The sequence below is a fragment of the Sceloporus undulatus genome, chromosome 2 (genome assembly GCF_019175285.1).
Source record: "Sceloporus undulatus isolate JIND9_A2432 ecotype Alabama chromosome 2, SceUnd_v1.1, whole genome shotgun sequence".
Classification (NCBI taxonomy): Eukaryota; Metazoa; Chordata; class Lepidosauria; order Squamata; family Phrynosomatidae; genus Sceloporus; species Sceloporus undulatus.
The window spans coordinates 287,370,424-287,396,584 of record NC_056523.1 but is presented as its reverse complement, the minus strand read 5'-3'; the positions used below and the strand labels follow the sequence as shown (position 1 = coordinate 287,396,584).

The window sequence follows — 26,161 nt, the reverse complement described above, 5'->3', positions numbered from 1 at the left end:
ATTCGCTGGCTGATGAAGTATCTTTCCAAAGAATGGCTTGCTGAACATTTGATAAAGTTTGGAAAGACAGGCCTCACTATCAACTCATGCTTCTTAAGCATGCTCCCAATGGAGGAGGAGGCCTGGGGCTTGCTCCTGGGCAGAAGCCAGGGGCTGCAAGAGGAGGAAGAGGAGGAGGAGGCGGAGGCCCTAGTCTGGTGTCCCTCCAGGTGAGGGGGGGGGGGCTGTTTGGCTTTCTCCTCCAGAGGCGGAAAAGGTAGGGCTGGGCGGGGGCCAAAAGAGAAGCCCTGCCCCGAGGGAGGGAGCAAGGCTGGGGAAGGAGGAAGAGGAGGAGGGTCAGGGCGAGGGCCAGCCAGAGGGCCAGGTAAGCCAGAGAGGGGCCCAGCTCGTTCTGGCCCATAGGGAGCTTGGAGGAGGAAGGGGGGGCAGGGGGCAGCCTCACTGGGCCCTTGCCAAGGCCCAGGACACTTTGGCAGAGGCTCAGACAAATGGCAGCACTGGCCCATGGAAGAAGAGTCATTCTTGCCCCAGCAGGGAAGCGTTGGAGACTGCTTGCCCACCGGGAAACATGGCATCCTTGCCCAGTCATAGAATCAGAGAGCTGGAAGAGACCCCAAGGAGGGCCATCCAGCCCAAGCATTGCTCTCTAGGCAAGGTTTGCCTAGAGCCAAGGGTCCCCTTCTCGTTCCCCAGGGGCAAGGATTCCCCTAGAACTCCTTATGGACAGGCTTTCTCCAAGGATTCTCCATGGGCAAGTATGCTTTCCTAATGGGCAAGTATTGTCATTTGTTTTAGTATGCCCTCCATAACATCCAACATCCCTGCAACAGGGATACCTTTTGTATGTGTGTTGTGTGTCCCTTCAAGTCATTTCCATCTTATGGTGACCCTATCCTGGGGTTTTCTTGGCAAGGTTTGTTCAGAGGGTTTTTTGCCCTTGCCTTCCCCATGAGGCTGAGAGAGTGTGACTTGCCCAAGGTCTCTCCAGAGTCGAAGGCCAACTCTCCAAGCACTATGCTAGGCTGGCTAATGATGCACCAAATGCATGGTGCAAGCTTTCGAAGTGCCACTGGCTTCTTCTTCAGAGAAAAGGGTTAACAAAAACATACAGGAGAAACAGTTGGAGGAAATGAGGGAGGCCCAGTGTTCTGGGAAATCAGTGGCTGGCAGTTGTTTGCTTTCGATGTCTAAATATAGGAGCTTCTGTACAGTATTACTCTGGCTGCATCCGCACTGCAGAAGTAATCCAAGTTGGCATCACTTTAACTGCCCTGCCTCAGTGCTATGGAATTCTGGAAACTGTAGTTTGGTATTCTGTCAAAGAGCTCTGGTGCCACAACCAACTACAATTCCCAGAATTCCCTAGCATTGAGCCTTGGCAGTTAAAGGGGTGCCAAATGTGGATGCCGCTATTGCCTTTTAAGTGAATGATGAAAGATACTTGGTAATCTTAGATCCTCAGTACATTGAATGTTTTGAGAAGTTTCTGCTACCTGGGTATAGGAGAGATTTGGTTGTTTTGAAGGGTATTTGTATGATTATTTTGTATGAGAATGGTATTCTAATGAACAGTGAATGATGAATGTGTAATGCTTGCTAATCCTATACAGAATTGTTGTTGTTGTTGTGTGCCTTCAAGTCATTTCTGATTTATGGCGACCCTAAGGTGAACCTATGATGGAGTTTTCTTGGCAAGTTTCTTCAGAGCGGGGTTGCCATTGCCATCCTCTGAGGCTGAGAGAGTGTGACTTGCTCAAGTTACCCAGTAGTTTTCCATGACCAACCTGGGATTTGAACCTTGGTCTCCAGTGTCCTAGGCCCATGCTCAAACCATGGAGTTGCACATAAATCTGTGTGGGAATAGACGTTCAGTATAATCTTTGGAATAGAGCTAAGGGAGGATAACTACTGTACTGTATAATGTGAATGCATACACAATGTTATCCATGCCATTGCTCCATATACTTATTTGTACACGAGGCAGGAAAGATAATTTCAAGATAGTACTTCAGCTCCCACTGTAGCCATTTGTCAGGGATGATGGGAATTAGAGTCCAACCAGATCTGGAGGGCCATGGTTGCCACATCCCCCTGGCATAAAACTTATTTCACAGTTAAAAGTGTTTTTAACAAAATGCATTTGTTGTCAAGGATAGGATGCAGGTTAAGTGTGTATAGAATTGCCCTTCTAGTCTGATTTACTTCAGTGGAAGAATTAATGCATTGCCCTTTCCCATTGAAATCAATGTAATTTTAAAGTGTTTCATTTTGGCTTAATTGTTCCTGTAACTTTCTAGAGCAGATGAGAGAAATAAATCAAAGGCCTGAATAGAATTGTTAGTCTCAGTCAGAGTAGATCCATTGAATAAAAGGAAACATGGTAAATCAACAGTCATGTAACTTCCATTGATGCAAGTCTGTTAGAAATAGCAACTGAATTTAGGCCAAAGTAGGTAAACATATTGTGGTTTTATCTGTAAATGGAAGGATTCCACATTTGATTTCTCTTAACACTCAGTAATAATATATTCTAAGTAATTTAAAATTCATATTAGTAATGTTTATATAAACTACTGCACATCATGCCATTTTTTTTCCACATATATTACAGACAAACGTTCTGCTCTTGAAAGTTTTGTATGCAGAAGTAGCAGAGAAAGAACATTTGTAAAAAAAGAATGAGACATAAATAAAAGCTTCTGTGATGTTTGTTTTGCCAACTCAGCGTTATAAATATTCAGACTTCCATTGTGGGGACCTTATTATACATTGAATTCTCTGAAACAAAACTGGGAAAGCAGTAATAGATGAAATTTGGATGGTTTATAATAGAACGAGATTCTACATAGATCTTGCTGCGACTTCTGTAACTAGCGAATTGTATATTAAACAATGTGTTCTTTTTACTGCATTCTAAAGTAAACAAAGTGCCTGGGTGTGTTAGTGTTTCTGCCAGCGCAGCACAAGATTACTATGAGACACTCTTATGTTCTTGGAAGCTTATTTTGAAATAGCTTTTGCTTGGAATTCAGTAGTATCAGAATGTGCATTTAATGTAGCAGAAAATTTTGCACATCTCTAATGTTCGTTGTGTAAAAAGCTGTTTGTTGCTGTTTAAAAATTCTGGAAATTAACGTTAAAGAAATGGGAGGAATTTTGAAGTTTTACTAATATTCTTTTATTTTTTATCAGTTTACTTTCTAGCACAGTTTTGCCTGAAGATTTAGGGGAGGTTGCGTGGAAGGAGACACATCAAGGTTGCAATAAGAAGCAGATATGTTGCCAGTGAGTGAAGTAGTCTTATTGCAGAACAAAGTTGGAGAAGCCTTGGAAGATGAAGATGACATGGCATGCGGAGACTTAGGAAATGGACTTGTTAAAAGGCATAGTGGTATATGTGAACTTGAAGGCATCAGTGCGCATGCAGGTAGGCCTAGAAGATGTTCAGTGAGGAAAAGCTTCAGCCCATTAATGGTGCCAATGAAAGGAGAAGACTATGATGCTGCCGTTCTTCGTTGTTCAAGGTGTAACAGTTTGAGTGACATGCCAGTCAAAAAAATTGGAATGAATGAATTTAGTACCTGCAGTCGACAAAACAGCTCTGGTAAGGCTTTAGTCCATCCTAAGACTTGGACACATTAGTGTTCTTCCTAATACTGTCTATGTTGCTGTTTACGATCATCCATCCCCAGAATCAGAGTTAGTAGAAATTTTGTTTTATAGAGCAATAGATACCAAGGAAGATCAGAGGTCATTTTTATTGGGCTAAGTATTGTTAAAAATGCTGACTGCAAGTTTGTCATATATACCAGGGATGAGAATCTGTGGCTTTTCCAATGTTAAATAACAACAACAACAATAACAATAACAATAATAATAATAATAATAAATTTATTTTTATCCCACCTCTTCCGTTTTGGGGATCGAGGCAGGTAACAACAAAGTTTGTACAATAAACAACAAACCCCACAAGACCCTGACCCAACCCTCCTTCCCAAGTATAAAATTAAACAATAAAACATGGTTAAAACATACGTAACAATACATCGAAATTAATAAACAATCCACGAATGAGAAAAATAATAAGAGGAGGGGGATTCAATTGTTTCTGGTCATTATAAATTGGGGAAGACCTGCCAGAAGACAAAGGTTTTTGTTGCCTTTTTGAAAGCCTCAAGTGAGGACAATTGGCGAATCTCTTCCGGCAGGTCATTCCAAGTTTTTGGAGCAGTGTCAGAGAAGGACCTGTAACTCTCATCAGCCTTGACAATTAGCTAGGGCTAATGGGATCTGCAAGCTAGTGTGGTGTAGTGGTTTGTGCATAAAACTTTGGAGATCAGTGTTCAATTCCCCACTTGGCCATGGAAACACTAGGTGAGCTTGGCTGAGTCACACTGTCTCAGCTCCAGAAAACCCCATGAAAGTTTTTTTGCCTTAGAGTCACCATAAGTCAGAAATGACTTGAAGGCACACAACAACAAATGGGAGTTGCAGTCCAAAACAGGATATGGAAGACCAGATGAAGTCCAAATGCAGATGTTCAAAGCAAAGGTGTAGTTCAAATGCAGGTGTTCAAAGCAAAAAACGAAAGAAAGAATATAAAGTATATATTAGGGATGGTGTTGTCTCAAATGATTGTAGTTTAGGCGTAAAAGAAATTAGCATGTTGGCTTAAACTAAGGCTATGATTATTGGTTTGTGAGTATTTGTTCTTGCATAAGTTTATACATACATACACCCCCTACATAATCAGAATAGGATTTTTTTAGATTTACGAAATCATTTCTGCCAAAAGTACAAATTCATTTAACAAAATAATCTTAGTGTAAGTATTTTTTCATATTTTTGTAAAAAATGAAATATTCCAACCAATTATAAGAGAAGAGGCAGTATTTAAGGCTTAATATGTTCCCTATAATGCACCACATCAGTCACTAAACCCTTCCTTGTTGACTCAGCTACCTGCTTATTACAGGCTACTAACAAAATAGCCTAACTTAAGAAAACTACATTCGAGAATAATGCAACCTTTCAGATGCTGCTGAAGGGCAATTTCCACCAGATCTAGCCAGTGCAGTTAAGGGTAATGACTGCTGGGAGTTGCAATCCAGCAGCATCTGGAGGGCTACATGAGTCCTACCTATGTTCTATGCATACAAGAGATGAATGTAATCTCACTGAACTCTTGAAGCTTTAGTATAGAGAAATGCCTCATTTAAATGATAGTGTGAGTGAAATGTAATGCACCTATCCAGAAAACTGGATTATTGGTAAGGATATATGCAGGGTTTCTGTTTAATTTTTTATGATCTAAAAATTTTGGGGGGGAATGTCATTTCCCCAGCACTTAAATGATAATTTGATATTTCTAGGAAAATGCAGCTTTATTTTCTCTACAGACTACTACTTCCGCTCCCAACTGAAGTTCTGCATGGACTTTAGTAATGCAAGTTTCACAGGAAGTTATTTGGAAATTTCTTCATTTGAGGTAGTTCCTTTTTTTCATAAAAGGCTGATACTTCTTGCTATGCTGCATTTTTTCTTCGTTAACTGATGAGTCCTCATTTTATTTTAGTTTTTCCAAAAAATATTGTAATCTCCATCTCCTGAGAGTACTCACATCTTGTTTTTTACTTTGTTTTTTTAATGTGAGAAAAGGGATTTCTTGCAGTGCAGTTACTAGCAATCATTGCTGACACAGAAACAATAGAGGTGTAGCCTTTGTATCTTTTCTTTTCATCAACCAGCTGGTGGAGCCTAGTCACAATAGTTGCTGCATCTTTAAAATGAAATTAGAAATAATATTAAATGCTGATTTCATATAAACCTTTATTCACATTCATAGAAGTCCTGAGGGGAAATTGTGCAAATATATTGTTGGGAAACAACCATTGCCATTGCTTTTTGTGTTCTTTCAAAAAATTAAATACAATTTAAATAAGTGTCGCTTTAATTTTTAATTTAGTGCTGGTTAAGAATTCCTTATCTGGACAGTCGAAATCCTCCAAAATTGTCCACATGGGTGGCTGAGATAGTGACACCTTTGTTTTCTGATAGCAATTTGGGCATGAGATAATGAGCCAGCCAAAGCCATTAAGACTTCAAATGGCAAGACTGTTGAAGTTACGTTATACACGAACTTGTTTCATGCACAAAACTATTAAAAATAGTGTGTATAAAATTACCTTCAGACTGTGTATAAGGTGTCTATGAAATATAAATGAACTTTGCATTTAGACTTGAGTTACATATCCAAGATATCTTATTATGTATATGCAAACATTCCAAAATAAAATTAAAATCTAAAACACTTCTAGTCCTAAGCATTTTGGAAAAGGGATACTCAAACTGTGTAAAGAAGAGTTATTCTATCCATGTTGTATCAAAACATGATGACAGATGTACTAAGATCTTTTTCCCAACTATAAATTTACACAGAGTCTAACTCTGAAGCATCAAATGAAGAATTAAGGCAACAACTTCAAGAAGTTCTAGAGGTAAGTGCCAGTCTTTTCAAATTTTCTTGTAGATTCTCTCTCTGTGTGTGAATGAATCTAAGCCATGAAACCCTTGGGCAAGTCACATGCTCTCAGCCTCAGGGAAAGGCAATGGCAAACATCCTCTGAACAAGTATTGCCAAGAAAATCTCATGACAGGTTTGCCTTAGGGTCACCATAAGTCAGAAACAAATTGAAAGCACACAACCACAAGACAGGTCCTGGGGGGGGGGGAACCAGCATATAGTTTTTTTGGTGTAACCCTGCTATGTTGTCAGCTAATGGCCTATATCTTTCCCTGACATTTTCAGTGCTCTCTCTGAAACCCATTTTAAGTGGATCTGAGTCCCTTAATGCAACACTCTTTGTCATACATGGTGGCCAAATGCTTTTGGCAGCTGCTTGGAGCAGTTGCTGCTTCAGATGCCGTTTGAGACCTTTCCCTTGTTCATTGTCCTAACTGGGATGGTGAAGAGGTGTGCAAGGGGAATTCCTGTGTTATATCTGATTAGTGATTAATAATAGTGGGGGAAGTCTCTTAATACCAGCCCTGTTTGGAAGAAGGGCAGGATATAAATTAAATAAATAAACCCACTCTTCCAGCTCAGTGGGATGCAATTAACAGAAAAATTCCACTGTTAGCTCTGAAAGGACATAACAGGAGGGATTCCTCTTTCTGTAAATGACCAAAGGATGGAGTTTTGGACAGGTGCATCAAAGAGACAGGAGCATCATTTCACAAGCTGGATTGCGCCAGGGGATAAAGATTTTCTCCCAAACTGTTCTGTTGCTTAGACAGAGCTTCCTTGGAGTTACTACTATCTCCTCCATCATCTCTCTGCATATTTGAAACCCTTTTTTACTCCAGCCTCATGGTTACTCTTTGGTCTTCAACATATTACTGGAGTGAAGCTGCCATCAAGTGTCACTATAGGCTACACTGGTTAGGGCTGAGAAGAGTTGCAGTCCAGTAACAGCTGAGAGGCCCCAAATTGACAGCCCTTGGTCTATGGACATAGTGCTCTGCATCTTATTGTCCATAACTTCAACAGCCTTGCCATATGATGTCTTAATTGCTTTGGCTGGCTCATTATCTCATGCCCAAATTGCCATTATTTACCTCCTCCACAACAAACCCAGTGCTTAATTAATAATGTTCTAGTATCACTCTAGGCTAAACCCATCAAACACATTTGTTTGTTTCTTGTCTTTCATGACAGAAAGTGGAATTGCTCCTGGATACTGCATACTTCTGGATCTTTCTTGTACAATGATTTGAACCTTTGCTGTGCAAGAGCAGCAGGATTCTCTGTGTAGTTCTGTTCAGGCAGTGCAGTTGTTTTTTTTTTGGGGGGGGGGGTTCTTCCTGTATGTTGCACTACACTCTGCACCAAACTTGTACTATGGTTTAGTGAACCCTCTCGAATGATGTGGGAGGGAGTTGCAGCTTCGGGGGGAGCTGAGGCAGCTGGAAGGCCAGTGGCAACTTCCATATGGGTGAGGTGGTGAATCCACTCTTGGTCTTACTCTGAATGTTAAATAGCTTATTCAAGTTGCTGAACCTGTTTGGGTGATAGGATACTGTACCTTGGATATCTTAAACTTCAGACTAAAATCCACACTGGATTCTCTGCCCTGACATGGAGGCCACCAGCCACTGCTGTAGGGATCCCCCTCTATTACAAGCTGTAAACTGTTTCATAAATTTAAGGGGTTTCTTTGACCTAGAACAATGTTTTCACTCACCTAAGTTGAATTCTTTGTTTCTAGGAAGTAGAAATTTTAAGAGTTGAGTTGGAGGCATCTCAAAGACAACTTGAAGGCAAAGAGCAAGCATTAAAAATTCTGCAAAGCATGGTAACTTTAAAAAAGATCAGCTTGTTTTTAATATGATAACTGAACATATATAATGATACACTTTGCAAATTGTACGTATGTTATTAGATAAGTTCAACAAATGTTCTTGACTTCTGCAGTATCAACAATGCTGGACATTTTTATTACTAAATGCTACATTTTCAAGCTTGATCATAAAGCAGTATATGGTGCATAGTTGATATATTAGAAAACATTTTCTTATTATTTCCAAACATGTAATTGTGTTGGTCTGTAGTAATAAAATCAAAAACAGACTCTTGTGGCACACATTTATTATTGCATAAGTTTCCATAAACTTTCCATGAGGCCACTTAACAGTAGGTATCTTAAAAAATAAGCCCAACTGAATTCAGTGTGACTTATTTCCAGTAAAATGTGTATTGAATATTGATCATGATGATTACCATTATAATGATTTAAAGATAAACCCCTCTTTCCACCAAACATTCCTGGGAAGGTGGTGTGACTGAGAGAAGAGAGAGAGCCTTCTCTATGTGGCTCTCCAGATAGACTGAACATGAGCTATATAGGACTTTATAGATCATAACCAGCACTTTGAATTTTGTTCAGAAGTGGCGCAGCAGCCAGTGGAGTTGTTGCAGCAGGGGAGGTGTACATTCATTGCATCCAGTCCCAGTTAACAATCTGGGTGCAGCTGTTTGGGCAAACTGACATTTTGCAAGGGCAGCACATTATAGTAACCCAAATGAAACCTAACCAAGGCATGTGTTACAGAAGCCAGGTCAGACATTTCCAGGATGGGTGAGTCTTGCACATTAGGTGCAACTCTTTAAATGGACTCTTGACCACTACAGAAACTTGGGCCTGCAAACTTAGGGCTGAATCCAGGATTATATCCAGTCTTTGAATCTGCCTCTTTGGAGGTGGGGAGTGTAACTTAATTCAGCATGGACTGAACCCCTGTTCCTTTTGATCATCTCTGTCTTTTCTGGATCAAACTTGAATTTGTTCACACTCGTCAAGACCATTACAGATGCCAGATGCTAGTCTGGCATGTAAAGAGCTTGCTTGGAATTAAAGGGAAAGAAGAAACAGAGTTGAGTGACAGCAGCATAACGATGACACCAGAGCCCCAAACTCTGGACCTCTCTCAGCAGTTTCATGTTGATGTTGAATAGCATGGTGAACCAAGAAATCCAGTTGAACCAACAAAGACACACTTCCCTTGTCCAGTTCCTGGCATAAGTCTCTTAAACAAAGGCAGTCAAAGCCATCTTTCTTCCATAACCAGGCTTCAGGCCAGGCTGAAATGATTCTAGATAATCCATCTCATCCAGGGACACCTGGACCTGAAGGGCCACCATGTGCTCCAGTACTCTTCTTGAAAATGGGCTATTGGAAACTGACTAATAGTGATTCAATATCATAGGATCCAGGCAACATTTTTTCAGTGGAACAGTCTCCTTCAGGCATATTGGAACCGTGCCTAGCTGTAAAGAGGCACTGACCACTCCTATTACTCACTTGGCCAATGCCACTCTGGCTTTTTTAATGAGCTAAGAGGGGCGAGGGTCTAGAACACAAATGCCGCTGGGAGATCCAAGAGGACCAAGGCTGTTTTTGTCTAATAATCAGGTCTTAAACCCATATTGGAATGGATCCAGGTGATCCATTTCATCCAAGAAAGGCTGGAATTGTGTTGCCAACACTTGCTCTAAGATCTTACTTAAGAAGGGAAGATTAGAGAGTGGCTGCTAAATTATTTAGGAAGCTGGGGCCCTGTGAAGGTTTCTTCAATAAAAATCTAACAGTTGCTTCTTTCAGGGGAGTTGAAACAGGCCCGGTACAGACTGGTGCTATGCGCTGTCCTTAGGGCCAAAAGTAGGGCTTGGGAGCGTCCACATGCTCCCGAGCCCTACCATGCGCCATGGACACTATGTTGGCTGTTTACATGGTGTAGACGAGAATGATGTGCCTTGTGCACCACTCCAGGGCACTTATGGCACCTCAGCAGCAGTGGAGAAAGGAGCCGCCTTTTACCAAAAAGGGTACTTTTCAGTGTTTAAAACATACAGTGAATGCCTATACTATTTTAAAGGTAGATCACCATGCCTGGATGCTTCTGTAAGAATTAGTTCATCCTTTTGCCAGTAAAAGGGCAGTCCAGCCAGGGCTAATCTTTGTCTGCCTCTATTGTAGTAGGATAGGACAACTAAGACTGTATATTTCAATTGCATGCTATCTTTATTCTTTTAGACATGTTTCCATTTATTTGAAGCAAAATAATAACTATCTTTGTATGCATGATGTCTGCAAGGAAGAGGTAATGTCTTCCTTCTGTATCTAGCAGTCATAATTTAAGAAACATCTCCCCTTCATCCTTAGAAATTGACAACTTTCTATTTTTTACACATTGACTCTCTCTCCTGTTACACTCATAAATAGTTTATAAATAGTTAATTTCAATACATACCGAATTCCTGCCTTGGTAAGTTTTGAAATACAAACATTAAGAGTATTGTTATGGTTAAATGTAGTACACCTGCAACAACATGTGTTGATTCCTTATTGTATATTTATGATATAATACCTATACTATCAAAGCATAAAACAGCAGTTTTTGCCATTTTTCATAATTGATACTGCACTGGTCTAATTTTTAATATGATTTATGGGACAAAATATTACAGTTCTCTTTTCTATATATTTTTCAGGCTATGTTGGATAAAGCCACTAGTCATACTAAAGCAATGTTTAAAAAAAACAGAGGAGCAAAAGAGAGCTTTAGAAAAGGTAAGATATTCTTTCTCTGAAGAGGGACAGAAACAATTGAAGTGTGAAGGGTACCATCAGGTTGCAGGCCTAAACAAAATGCCAACAACTATGCTTAGACCTATGGATTTCACTTGCTAAAACTTGATCACATTTGCAGACCTTAATACACTTTCTAGACTGTAAACTCAATTGAGCACTGTAAATAAATATGTATAGCAAATTCTGGATGTGGCAGGCTGTTTTGGGCATGTTCTCCCACTAGAAGCTGCACCTGGCTACAGCAGAACTGGATTTGTTGACATGCTGCCATCAAAGCAAGGTTTGTGGGGACAGTACACTATTTGAAAGAAGAATTGCACTTCCAGCAACACAATTCTGCTTTAATGAAAGGTGCATGCTCCCTACCTGCCTGCCTGCCGGCCTGCTTGCATACATGCACATATGCATGCACATGCACACGTGTGTACACATGCATATATGTATGTATATGAGAATATTCCCAGTTTCTTTCCATCAGATTCTTTTCTGCCAAACTTCAGCAGTTGAGCAGTAAATTAGATGCTGGGGTAGGAAAGGTTTCAAAAGTAGATACAATGGCCTGTGAGCTCCATATTGCCCATTCATTACTGGATGAGGCTTTTAAAGAAACTGAGTACTACAAAGTGGATAATATTTTAAATAAGATAGGTCATTAATACAGGAATCTTAAGCTGCAGCTATAGAAGGCCTAAGACATCAGAGAAATGAACACACATTTAGAAGTGGTTGGAAAGCTTAACCACTCATTAAATACGTAAGCTGGTTTGCAGCTTGCCTGTTCAACCAAGTGTGTTGAGGGAGTGCGCGAGGGAATTAGATCCAGTATTTCTACACTAACAGTGTATTATTTAGAACATGATATATCCTATTTTATTCTAATTAATATCTCATTATTTATAGGAAATAAACATTCTGCAGTGGGAAATCAAAATTAACCAGGAGAAATTTAAAAATATAGAGGAGGCTTGGGCAGAAAAATATGACAGGTACATTTCTCTATAAATTTACTGAAATAATCCCTTGATTTAACATGAGGCTTGAGGCATATATTTCAGGTGTGATTGAAACATGTTATTTGCCATTGTCAACAGCATATATTGTGAAAATGCTGCACTTAAAGAAATGCTTAAATTGAAAACTGAAGAAATTAAAACACTGACATCTGAAAGGGAAAGTAAGTAAGCTCTGTTTTATCAGTTCTTTCTCTTTCTCAAAAAAGATGTTTTACTGGGCCTGATCTTAGATACAGAACTAGAAAGTGGTTGGGAATCATTATGCCTACTTAAATTGTCTAGGGTGCTAAATATTGATTGTATATATTGAAAGAAAGGTTCTGGTATGTACCCATACGCAGAAGATAATATGTCCTGCTGTTTTTGAGTGGACTGAAAGGCATACTTCTTGGTATGATGTTGAGACATTAAGAGGACTTGTAACACCAGAAGAAGTTGTTACGGTCACAATCCTGTATATATGCTTACCTGGGAGTTAAGTATTACTGAATACCATGCAATGCCTCATTTTCCCCCAATGTTGCTTCTTACAGTTTTGGATCAACAGCATTTGGAGATTCTTGCAATGCTTGATGTCAAACAGCAGAAGATTGTTCAGGAGAATATGTCTCTTAGCAAGAGTGGTGTTACAGAGATTACAGAACTTGAAGTATGTATTTATTACTTCAGTTGATTTTTTGTGTGTACTTAATTTTGGAAGAACAGCCATAATAAAAGTTAAAAGTTGGACTTCATTGGATGCATCTGCTCAATAGAAATAATGCAGTTTGACATCACTTTAACTGCCATGGCTCCATCCTACAAAATCCTGGGAGTTGTAGTTTTGTGAGGCAGAGGAGGCTGAAGACCTTATAAAACTACAAATCCCAGGATTCAGTAAGATGGAGCTACAGCAACCATTGCCTCTTTGGGAATCAATGTCCATTTCACAGGAATAATTTACGTTTACCCAGTGGATGGCTGTGGCACAGTAACAATTAATTTGTGGCATGCCAGCTTCAAAGGCTGCTAGGTGAGACAGTTTACTCTGATGTATTTCAGTTTGGCTTCAGTCCTAGAACAGAGGCCCTTTGAGTTGCTTTGAGGGACAGCCACCTTTGGTAACATGACATAAGTATGATGTCCCTGTTAGTTCTGTTGTATTACTGAGCAGCATTTGATATCTTTAACTATGATATCCTTCTGGGCTGGTTCTTTGGATTAGAATGTGGAGATGCGTATGTTTTACAGTGATTCCACATCTTGTTGGAGAAAAAACTCAGATGATGCAAGAGCATGTAGTATGCCACCTTGACTATTCATCAGTAGAGCCTCTTTAAGTTCTGTTTTCTGCTGCACACTATTTAATACTGTATATACTTGAAACATTCTGGGACTGATGCTGCCAATATACTGATGACTACCAATTGTAATTCTCCTCAAGGATTATTTAGATCGAAAAACAAACCTGTAAATTGTAGCTTAATCTAATTCATTGAGGTGGAGTTCCAGATAGAGGCAAATTATATAGTTAAGATCTGAGTCCACATAGATAAGATTCAGTGTAACCCCCCCCCCCATCCCAAAGTTTGATTTTTAAAATGAAATGCATTTGAATTTGAAGATGGCGGTACTTGGAGCCTGCACTTGTTGTGGTCCAGAGGGTGAGCCATGCTCCTGCGCTAAAATGTCAGCAGCAACGAGAAAAAAACTTCTTCAACTTAACAAAGAGGTATTTAGGCTTGGATTTAAAGCAATATTGTTCTGTTGTGTTATGAAGACATGGAAACCAAGTGCCATGTGGGAAATTATTTTAAATGTCACAAGTTTTAAAATGTAATGGCTAGGCAGCTGACATGTCAACATATTTTTCCTTCTTATATTGAGAGATCTAAAATTTCTATTATTAGGGTATGTACATAAGTACTGATGAGCCTGTCTATGTGTGGAGGTAGAATAGCTTGGAAAAGGCTATCGGTATGAAAACATGTTGAATCCAGAGGCTCTGGTTTTGATGGAGGACATTCCTCTGAACTAAACTCAATGTAATTTGTGTTAATTTATTTTGTGAACACACCAGGGGCCATTTGATACCATGCACTTATAGCACTGCATAGTTGTTGAATGGTGAGTCAACATTTAGATAAATCCCACTGATCTCTTTCTTGAGCAAGATTCTAGAACATGTGATGGTTTCCCAGATCCAGAGACGAAACAGATTATCTAAATCCATTCCAATCTGGCTTTAGGCCTGGCTAGGGGATGGGTACTGCTTTTGTTACCTTGGTGAATGACCTACACAGGGAGACAAGCCCTCCCTCCAGTCCATCTGCCTTGGTCCAGGACTCAAAGGGAGAGAAGAACTGCTGGACCTGATTCCCCCCCCCCCTCACCATTCCCTTCTCCTTTTGTGTTGTATCTTTTAGTTGTAAGCCTGCTGGCAGGGAAACGTCTATTATCCCCTCTGTTGTAAACCGTGTGGATTCCCAGTGATTGGGTGGTATATAAATAAATCTTCTTCTTCTTCTTCTTCTTCTTCTTCTTCTTATTATTATTATTATTATTATTATTATTATTATTACACAGGGAACTGGACATGGAGATTTGATTTACTTCATAGTGGTTGGGTGTCACTGTCAGAAGGCTACACAGGTTTGGGCCTGAGCCCTCCTTATGTTGCAAGCAGTTTTATATAAAAATAAGTTTTCAATCTTGCAGTGGATACTGGATCAGGAGTGGGCACCTTCTGAGGATCCAGGGGACATTTTTCATACTGTAGAACTATTGTGGGCTGTGTCACCCCTCTCTGGGAAAACTAGAGGTGACCAGAAGCTCATTTCTGCTTTTTAAAAATGTTTCTTTTGCTAGAATATTGAGGGCAAGCTAATTTGTTTCAGAGGATAAGAAGCACAGTTCTACTTTTTGTGCAAAAAAATAAATAAAAATGGATTGGGGTAATGAGGCTCCCAGGGCTCATAAATATGGCCTCAAGTAGCTGCATACCAGCTGAGGGGCATGTAATTTCCACCTTTAGAGTCCTTTCTTTATTGTTATCAGAATTTTCTTGTGACTCAGTGACTCTGTTCATGAATATTCTTGAGATGAGAGACACACAGTCATCATGCCAATTTATTATAATTTAGAGAAATGACATGTGAATTTCATCCTTAAAAACGCAGATACCTAAACCTTATTTTAATTAATAATAACAGTTTGAACTTCTGAAGAAGAGTAAAGAAGAAGCTTTTATAATGGCAGATGCTTTCAGAATTGCGTTTGAGCAGCAGCTGATGCGGAGGAAGGATCAGGCTTTGAGGCTTGCACAGATGAGTAAGATCTGCAGAAAAGAAACGAAATCATTAAACTGGAAACACATCAAAGAGGATGGTAATATTCTCTGTTGTACATGATTCTCAGTGATAATGGAAATAAACTAGAATTTGCAGAATTGTTTTTAATAAAATATAGTTGTTGGTAGATCCATTGAATGACTTGAAGAATTAACAGAATTATTAACGTTTAAAAGTGATTCTCTGTGAACTGTGCAGGATTCAGACAAAATAATGATGCAGTCCCTACTATAAGGACCTAGAGCTGGTTGATACTTGCATGTTAACTGTTCCATTATTGCAGCATCTATAGTGATATAACTGAACCACAGAACAACACAAATAAAATCTTAAATACGTCACTTCCAAATATAATGATCAGATTCAGACATCACAACCAAATCAGGGTTAAGCTTGAATGATGTACGTCCCAACACTTCATGATACAGTCATTTTCTGACACAGTATATACAGTATATGATCATGTTCTGATGCCTCACAAATGCTGCTTTCCCATTTATTTCTGGGCCCAGTTGAAAGCATCAAAGCAGTGGAGCCCTATCACCTCTCCAAGAATGCCAGATGTTGGCACTGACAAATTAGATGGCAGTTTTCTAAAATTACATTACAAATGGAAAATACAATGTGAAGGTATTGTCATAATTGAAGATATTTTAAATGAACCCAGTTCCTTTTTAAAATAAGTTACTTATGGTCTCAGGAAATGATGAGTACTGTGAAAAGTTATGGAATAATATTTCCAAAGTGGAAAAGGTGGGCCCTTGGTATCTACTGGGATTTGGTTCTCAGAACCCCCTGTGGATAACAAAATCCATAGATGCTCAGGTCCCATTATATACAATGGCATAATAAAATGGTGTCCCCTATATAAAATGGCAAAATCAAGGTTTGCTTTTTGAAATTTTTTAAAAATATTTTTAAGTCATGGAAGGTTGAATCGGCTGACGCAGAATCCATGGATACAGAGGGCCAACTGTACTTTATGGCTCTGAAATAAATGTACAGTAGCATCTTGTCAAAAACAGTAGGGACCACTTTTCTCACACATGTATGACAAATCAGTGATATACCTTATGAAAATGGTTTAAGGCTATGATTTCAATCAGCTTTAAAAATTCAGTATTTATTTATTTATTTATTTATTTTAAATTGAATATATTCCGCCTTTCACCCCAAAATGGGAACATTTGGAATTCTGATACTGTGAGTATTAAATGTTTGTTGAATACATGAAATTCAATCAGTGTTAAAGTACTGTACTGTGTTTCGATTTTTCCTGTAAATCCTTCCTCCTAGTCTGTAATGGGTTTCAGGTTGTTGACACACTGCAATACTAATGCAGTTTGGCATGCTTTAACGGTAATGGCTTAATTCTATAATATCCTGGGATTTGTAGTTCGTAGTTTGTTCTGACAGAAGGCTGAATATTTCACAATACTATAAATTCCAAAATTCTATAACATTGAGCCATTGTAGTTAAAGCAATAACAAACTGTATTAATTTGGCAGTTTAGATGGAGCCTAATGTATATGTATTGTCAAAACTCCTTTTAAATTGTTATTGTTTTCTGAGGCTGAAGGCTTTCACAGCTGGCATCCATAGTTTTTTGTGGGCTTTTTGGGCTATGTGGCCATGTTCTAGAAAAGTTTATTCATGACGTTTCGCCGGAATCTGTGGCTGGCATCTCTGATTGCCAGCCACAGATGCCAGTAAAACATCAAGAATAAACTCTTCTAGAACATGGCCACATAGCCTGAAAAACCCCACAAAAAACTGTTATTGTTTTGTTTGCACTTAATGATATATACTTTCATATTAATGTTATACATATGGTTATATTATGGTTATATTTTAATGCAGTCTCAGAATAAAATGTTAAATAAATGTGGTGCTGTGCTGGTGACTGCTAATAAAGTCCCAAAGACCAGGGCTTAAATATTAATATTTTCCCCCTTTAGGTGCTTTCAGATATCAAGGGACTAGGAAGAGTTTAGGACAGAAACTGAAGGGCATGCTTGCTTCTGGCACTGACAGTAAGAAACTGGAAGAACTGGATAATCCCCAAGAAATCATCAGAATGTTAATAGACTTGGTGGGTACTGCTTATGTAGGTTCAGATAGAATGTACTAACAGTATTTCATCTCTGAAACAATAAGTATACACTGCTGGATTTTTTGTAATGCTTTGGAATAGTTCATTCTACAATTTTATGTTCTTGTTTGATTATACAGTTGAATGATAAAGAAGAAGCTTTGGCCCATCAAAGGAAGGTTAGCTATATGCTGGCTCGTTCCTTGGAAGAGAAAGAAGATGGTTCACAGAATAAAGAAAAGAAATTTTCAGAAGAAGAGCTTGCTCTTCAGAGCAGCCAATGTGGAAAAGATTCAGAACCTCAAGAGTTGGTTATTCCTGTATGTTCCTGTTGCCAAACACATACTGTTCAAGATGGCTGTTGCTCAGTTTCTAACACATGTCCCAACAGAACTCTAGATTGTGCATCTCAGAATTCAGATCCCACAACATCTGAAGAAAATGTTAATTTAGAAGAAACAGTCAATGCAAATTAAAGCTATGGACTACTCTGTACGAAAGTGTAGCTCTTAGAGAATAAATTTGTAAAGAATACAGTATCTTAGCTCCTTAAAGTTTTAAGACTGTTTTTAAGCTCCATGTGTCCTTCAGTGTGCATATGGAGCTCTTGTGAGTAGCTTTCTGTGTTAAGTTCCAAGTCAGGAACAGAACCACAAGCACAATGCTAGAAGCGAAAAGCTGCCCATTACCCAGAAGTCAGTATGAAAACATGTAGAACCTCTAGCTTGGACTATAATTCCGTCATCATAATACAGGAGTTCTTTTTAAATTAAATTATTATTTAGCATATTTCACCACTCAGATTAAATGTACAGAAAATAATTGAATTGTCTGTCCTGTACACTCATTGCATACGGGTTGTGTTCAATGGTTCCCTTTCAATAGTGCGAAGACTCATCAGTTCAAAAAACAGCAGATCAACTCCCATGCCACCTAATAAAGTCTTTTAAAATGGTTTTCTGCTGCTGTTCCTCTTATATCTACTGATCAGTGGAAACAAGGAAGATGTTTCGTCCCCCCCTCCTCCTTCTTTATTGTCTTGAGTTGATTCTCTTTGGCTGCTGCAAAAAGGTCTCTACAAGCAAAGATGCAATTGCCTACATTTTTTCTTGCCGGATTTGCCTGGCACCAATTGCCTTTTCTTTTCTTTTCTTTTCTACTCTTCTGCATCTTGTGCCTGGAACCTTTGGCCTGTTACAGACTGCCAAAATAAAGCTGCTTCAGGTCTCTTTGGAGGTAAACTATTTTAATGATGCATGGGTTCTAAGAGTCTGGAGGTCGCGCCAAAGCCACACTCCATTCCTAAGCACTGGAGTGCAGCTTTGGTGCAGCTTCTGGATTCTTAGGTTGCATGCATCATTTAAATAGCATACCTCCAAAGAGACCCGAAGCAGCTTTATTTTGGCAGTCTGTAACAGGCCTTAGTTTTGCTCAAGAAATCTGTGTGCTTTCCATCTTTTTTCATTCTATATGAATTGTTGCTTAGGTCTTTCTTTTTTTGTGGCAACAGTGTTAGTACAATTGCTTTTTTTCTTGCTGTTTCTGCCTTGCTGTTCTTCTATAGCAGGAGTCGAAACCTGTGTCCATTCAAGTGTCATTGGGCTTTAGCCCCAGTGCATATATTTCATGCTCAGGGATGATGGGATTTGCAACCCAGAAAGTGTGGTGGGGTCTGCTTTTTGTGAGCCCATAGATTTGATATTTATTAATCACTTTGTCCTTGTGAGAATGAAGGTACATCCTGAATCTTTCATGAGTCTCAAAAGAATGAGAACTTACGCAAGACAGTGATGTGGAGAACCTATAAGTGACACAATTTCAGATTTCTTCATCTGCTTATTTCTTCACAACAGTAAAAAAAAAAAAAGCTTGCAAGCTTTTCAAGCAGCTGACAACTGCCAAAATAATTTGCACCAGGACAGAATCTTGCAAAGAGATGTATGCTTTTTGCAGAGCAGGTTTTTTTGTGGAGGGGATTCAAGTAGGAGGGAAATTACTTCTCATCCTCTTTTATAAACAAAGGTAGACTTTGGATCACAGTTGAATAGAAGAGCACAATTTAATATACAGTACATACTTTTACCTGTAATCCCTGTATTTTTTTTATGCTGTGAGAGGTGTATGAGAGATATTTTGGCTCTTTTCACTTTTTGTTGGCAGAAATTTAAAATGTATAGAACAGTAGATTGTATGGCCCTCCATATGTTGTGTAATAGCTCCCAGCTTTCCACACTTTGGATTATGCTGGATAGAGATGCTGAGAGCTACAATCCAAAAACATGTGGAAGGCTGCACAATTCCCATACCTGGTCAATTTTAAACATAGCTGTTTCCGTCTTTATGAGCACAAATACCAAAATATATGTAACCCACTGTTATACTTTCTGATCTTGTTATCAGTGGTTGCATTAATGGTTTTCATATATAACCTGATGTCTATGTATAGTTGCTACTTGTAGAAGAAGACTGCACAAATGTTTGAAGGCTCAAACCAACATAAAAATTTTGATTAACTATAATTGCCTTTCACTTTGTTAGACTGGTATTTGAAAAGTAAAGATAGTTGGACATTGACTTGGTTAATTTATCATTCTCTAGGTAGGATCCAGATTATATTTGTCTTTTCAGTATTGACCATAAATTATTAGACTTATAAGTTATAAGAGCTGGGTAACAGCATTTATAACTTAACTCTGTGTGTGTCAAAACCATGTTACAATCAACATGTCCTCTAGTACGGTCAGGGTTGGGTTTGATTTTTTTTTTTTGACAGTTGGTTATTAACATTCATCCTCCTGCTAAAGCGATTTTTAAAAACTAACCCACACAGTTCCCAGCTCTTACAGTTTTTCAAGTGCATTACTTTCCCCCACCCACCCAACAAAATGAAATTCTGATATTTGCAGTCATTATCAAAGTCATTGCATCTAAATGAGACCTGTAATTATTTTTGATAGATTGATTGTTTCAACTGGTGGATATTTCAGGTCAAGTTAATGAGTCTGAAGGTTATGATCTGTGATTATTGTCTTGACATCCTCCATTTTTTGCATCTTTTGTTTTACATGTTTTGCATCTCCAGCGCGTTTTTGATTTGAAATAGGCTATATGCATGCACTTACTTTGGCAGTAGGACTGAAATTAGATATTTCCTAAAATCTTCCCACTAGACTTATTTATGGTTAAGGATTTACCTTGTTACCATTGCTCATTAGAGAGCCATCTTGGTGATGTCTATTATGATTTTAAATATCTTCTCCCTGTTTTACTGCATGCCATATAATGGTCATTTGAAACACCCTAAATTTCAAGAGAAGTTCACCATGGGGGCTGTGGTGCTGCTTTATACATCTATGGTGCTGCTATGTATGCCTAAAACTGCTTTTGGAGTAGTTATGATTATTTGGATGCCAGTCATGTAACTATTGGTTGATCTTAGTCTCTCATTTATTTTTAACGCATTTAAATTGTGTTGTTCTCAATAAATCTTCTGATATAATCCATTTTCAAGTACAGAAAGACTATTCCACTGTAAAGTTTGAATTTTTTTTATACTGCTGTACTTCAGTTCCTGGACATTGCTACTTTAACAGAAAGTTTGATAACAAAGGCAGAAATAACATGGAAAGAATAGCAATACGTTCCTCAACCACCAACAGAAAGCAATTCCAACACGTTTCCACAAACTTTTTCATCCAGAACTAATAAGATGCATGTCTGAAATGAAACAAGCAGGTCAGGCAAGCCATGCCCAATAAATAAAAATATTGTTACCCTTCTTGTTACCACTTCCAGTTTGAGTTGAGAGGATGTTTCTTTCTTTTAGCAGCCTCCACTTTGCTTATGATTTATATTTTGGTGGTTAAATGTGTAGATCTATGCTTTTTTAACATGCTTGGGGGCTAGTGAGGCAGACTTATTTGCTTTCCCCTTTTCTGTGTTTTGCTGTTCACACAACAAAATCTGTAATCTAGAGGTAGTCTGGAGAGTGCTGCTGTTCACCTTGCCTCTTGTGAGCAGCCATAGACAGTTACAGCAGGGCCAGCTACAGCAGAGCCCCATTCTTTCCCAGCTCAAATTTTATTGCATTGTTTAGTGTGTTGTTACACTGCTACAACCTAACATCTTTGATTTTTGAATCCTCTGCCAATCTCAATGCTGCTGTTGCTGAAAGATTTCCAGTTACATGGAGAACAAGGAGAAAAAATTGGCTGGAGATATGACTTTGTAAAAAGGTCATAGGCTTTGTTAACTGAGGTATGCTTGTAATTTGATGATAGGCCAAGACTACTTATGTATATGTACCCCCCAAAAAATACTATTTTAATTAGGTTCCAAGTAACATTTTCTTCCTTGGAGTCATTTCCCTAACTATGTTCTTATAAATCAGGGAGAAGAAACTAGCCCAAGCTATCAGACAGCAGTAAAAGATTTTGTGGCCTACAAAAACATTTGGATTACAATATTTCTAATCCAAAAACATTGTAATCCAGAAATATTTGAATAACAACAGCTGTCCACTCCTGATGCAAATGACCACTCACATGCTAAGATGGGGGAGACAACATACGCATGTGATGCTCAGGAAAAGCAACAAGTGAAAGGAATTCAATCAGTCAAATCAGTGGGTTGCTATGTGGAAATAAGGAGCCAGCATAATATACTGCTGATTATGACTTGAAGCCAGGGTTCAGTTCCCAACTCAGCCCTGAAACCCACTGGGTGACCTTGGGCAAGTCCCATGCTCTCAGCCTCAGGGGAAAGCAATGGCAAACCACCTTTGAACAAGTACTGCCAGGAAAACACCATGATAGGTTTACCTTCAGGTTGCCATAAGTCGGAAATTACTTAGACACACAACACACACACAGCATGACAAGAAGTCCGAACTTGTGTGGGATGGGTTAAATACCAACAACATCTTCCAATGACTGAAAGGTGAAGAGGGGGGAAAGCAATGATTCGAGGTATGGATATACATTTTGTGTGAACAAGAGACTATGCTTGTCCCTCCACATTCACTGGAGTTAGGGACACAGGACCCCCGTGAGTGGAAAAACCACAAATAACAAAAACATCTCTAAGAATCTCTAGGTCCTCCAGTGCAATCCTATGGTCAACATCTGCCAGACATTGACCATAGAACTGTGCTAGAGGAGCTACAAATGCCCAGTGGAGTGTCCTCTCCAGGAATCTCTAGGTCTTTCAGTGCGGCTTTTGGTTAAAGTTGACCATAGAGTTGCACTGGAGGATCTAGATATTCCTAGAGAGAACATATTAATAAAATCCATGACTCGCAAAAGTTGAAGCCACAAATGTGGAGGGACAAGTGTACTGTGAAAAAACGTGATACATAGGAACCGTTGCATTGTTACCAATGGAAGGAAGACTACTGACTTTTTAGATATTATATTATGACCATCTTTAGAAATCAATACTGGTACTGGTTAAATATTAGATTTAGAAGTGGCAAATATTAGAAACACTGATACTCTGATACTAATATGTTTTATAAATCATATTTAACAGAAAAATAAATCTACAGCTATACCAATCAGGTTTATTTTTATGTATTATAAAATTCAGAGAGTTGCTGTATATGTTTTTTTAAATACATATAGAAATCTCAATTTAAATGCGGCCTTGAAGTGTGAAAAAACTAGTGTCTTATGGGCATTTTAACCTAGGTTAATATAATAAATATTTGATTCAATGGTGTATATACAGCTTACAGGTATGGATATAAGTCTGTGTGTGAACAAAATATGATACAAAGGACCAGTTGCATTGTTACCAATGTAAGGAAGTATATTGACTTTGTAGAAACATTATTATGACCATCTTTACAACCAATGATCAATGATGGGGGAGGGGAGACAGGCAGAAATGCTTTTCAGCAGCCATCAAATGCTTTAAATTTTAAAAAAAACATGCTATTCTTCCACATCTGCATGCAGGAAAAGGGACAGCATACAAAAGAAAGACCAGAACAACACTTTTCCTAAGGCCGATGAGTGTGAACACTTGCAGAGAACGTCACAGATAAAGCAGGTGGTCCCAGAAATTCTATGCAGCATAATGAAAAAAAGAACTGCAATGATTTCCCATTCATTGCCCATTTGTTGAATATTGTGATCTAACAAGGGAAGGCAAAGTTCTTACAAACAGTAGCAATATGTCTTCTCAGTTGTGTGAGCTCATAGCACCCCTTCTTACATTTTCTGCATATGGAGCATTTTTCTGTGGAGAAGCATGAAATCTGAAACAGTAGGATTTTTGTTTAGTCCATATGAATTAGACCAATTTGTCTGTGATTTGGCATAAAGGAGCAGTTACTGCCAAGCTAGTATTTCGGTTGGAAGCTGATGGACTTGATCAGTCATTCCAAAGTGTAATGATGATCAGTCATTACAAAGCTGACAACTTTGTAATGACTGATACTGACCCTAACAAGCACTAGTTTTCTCCTGAGCTTTGTATTGTGTGACATCAAGTCTTCTGACTATGGTGACGCTAAGGTGAACCTATCATAGGATTTTCTTGCCAAGATTTTCTTCACTTAAACAATTTTGCTAATGTTTTTTTTTAATTCTCTATACATTTTCAATCAGAAACTGCTTGAGACAAGAAAATGTGTAAGCTGAACTTTTAATTTTAAGTTAATTAATTTTATTCCAGTTAATGAAGTTTATTCCATAATTCAAAGAAGCAACATTCCTGGTCGCAGAACATTACAGCTTTATAGAACAGATATCAGCAGTGTCCCTTATTTTGGACAAGTAATTTGACGTTTATTTTGTACACATTATCCAGTGTTATTTTAATTTGTTGTCTGCTATATTTTACTGTTTGAATGAAAAGATATACTAATATGTATTATGTTTAATTATTTTTGTAAAATGTACACCATAGGCAGGTTTATATTATCTATTTTAATTGGTTGTATGTACAGCACTGTGTAAATTTACAGTGCTTTATAAATAAAGCTTAACAACAACAACAACAACAGCCTTATTTATACTTCTTGGTGTGTGCAGTCACTGATAGAACAGATGAAGTATTAGCAGAATGGTACTGGAAGGAAAAGGCAGCTTTATGCCAACATTTTATCTCTAAGGTAGAAGTCCAGTGCCCACTTCCCAATGAACTCAATGAATCTTTATTGGAAGTAAACACACTTATAGAGCTGTAAATTGGCATTATGGATTTTTCAATGGTGCGGTGTTTCGATTTTTTTCTTATTTCTACAGCTGTTTGGCATGTAGTCTAGTAGCTCAGCAACTTCTGGAGGGCCACACAGTTCCCATCCCTGACCTCAGTCTAGTTACTAGTCCTGATTCGAATAGACACATTAAATCTACTAACTGGTAAGATTTTACACAAATCACACTGATTCAGTGGGTTTACTTTAGCTGAAATTAGGAATTCAATTTAAGCCTTTTTGTCATTCTTACTGTTGATTAAAACTGTAAGGGAACAAAGACTACAACTCTAGGCATAACAAACTGTATTTACTGCCTTTGTTTTGTGCTTTTGGAGAAATAACATCTTCTGAAAACCATTATTATTATTATTATTATTAACGTTTATTTATGAAGCGCTGTAAATTTACACAGCGCTGTACATACAATCTTTTAGTTAGACGATTCCCTGCCCTTAGGCTTACAATCTAAAAAGACATGACACAGAAGGAGAAGGGAGTGGTGGAGGGAAGGGGTAAGAGGTCCAGCAGTACCTCTCTACCTCCAAGGCCTGGACCAAGGGAGATGGACTGAAGGGAGGGCTTGGCTTCATAATGGATGGTTAAACATTTTCCAGGGAAAATACATACTCTCAAGTAGGATAATGCATATACAGTACTGTACATAGCAATACAGGAAATGGTTCAATAAACAGGCACCACAAGAACATCAAATAGTAAGCGACAATTATGCAATGCCATCTCTACAAAGGTATAGACCTGTCAGTGTGTAAGAAAACAAGGTTAGGTCTGCTTAGATGTTGTGAGTCATCACAGCTTTTCCTGACTCCAGATTTTTCTATTGGAAGGGGTAAATGTGCAATTATATGGATGTGACTCTCTATACTTGTTCATTATCTTCCTTGCTGCTTTTGGCACTGAAAACTTCCAAGACTGAGTACCTTCCCAAATGAAGCCCCAATCCAGCTAGGCAGGTGTTAAGCTCTGGATCAAAATGTTAATAAATATTTGCAGGCAATAAAAAAACAACCTTGAAGTACTATAACATGCTGGCAAAAATTGCAGTTCATTTTCCCGTTGCACAAAACCATAAGCATCAAAGTTTTCTCAAGCAATGATTTGCACCAAAGATCATTTTAAAAAAGAGCATTTACAGCTGTGTAAGTGCTGGGAAAATGACATTCCCCCAAAAGATTTTTAGATCATAAAAAAATAAACATAAACCCTGCATATATCCTTACCAATAATCCAGTTTTCTGGATAGGTGCATTACATTTCACTCACACTATCATTTAAATGAGGCATTTCCCTGTACTAAATGAATATTAATCTCTTGTATGCATAGAACATAGGTAGGACTCATGTAGCCCTCCAG

General features: G+C 38.5%; 1 protein-coding gene across 1 annotated transcript; it reads left to right on the top strand.

Annotated features, from left to right (window-relative positions):
- Window positions 1-300: 300 nt before the first annotated feature.
- CCDC125 (coiled-coil domain containing 125) lies at window positions 301-18,540 on the top strand. Its single transcript, XM_042454531.1, is given in 13 exon segments — window positions 301-364; window positions 3,193-3,604; window positions 6,439-6,497; window positions 8,268-8,354; window positions 11,051-11,101; window positions 11,103-11,129; window positions 12,051-12,136; window positions 12,242-12,324; window positions 12,697-12,812; window positions 13,767-13,874; window positions 15,355-15,529; window positions 17,452-17,585; window positions 17,726-18,540. Coding segments are annotated over 12 exon segments (1,590 nt in total). The 5' UTR covers window positions 301-364; window positions 3,193-3,276; the 3' UTR covers window positions 18,062-18,540.
- The last annotated feature ends 7,621 nt before the right edge of the window (window positions 18,541-26,161 follow it).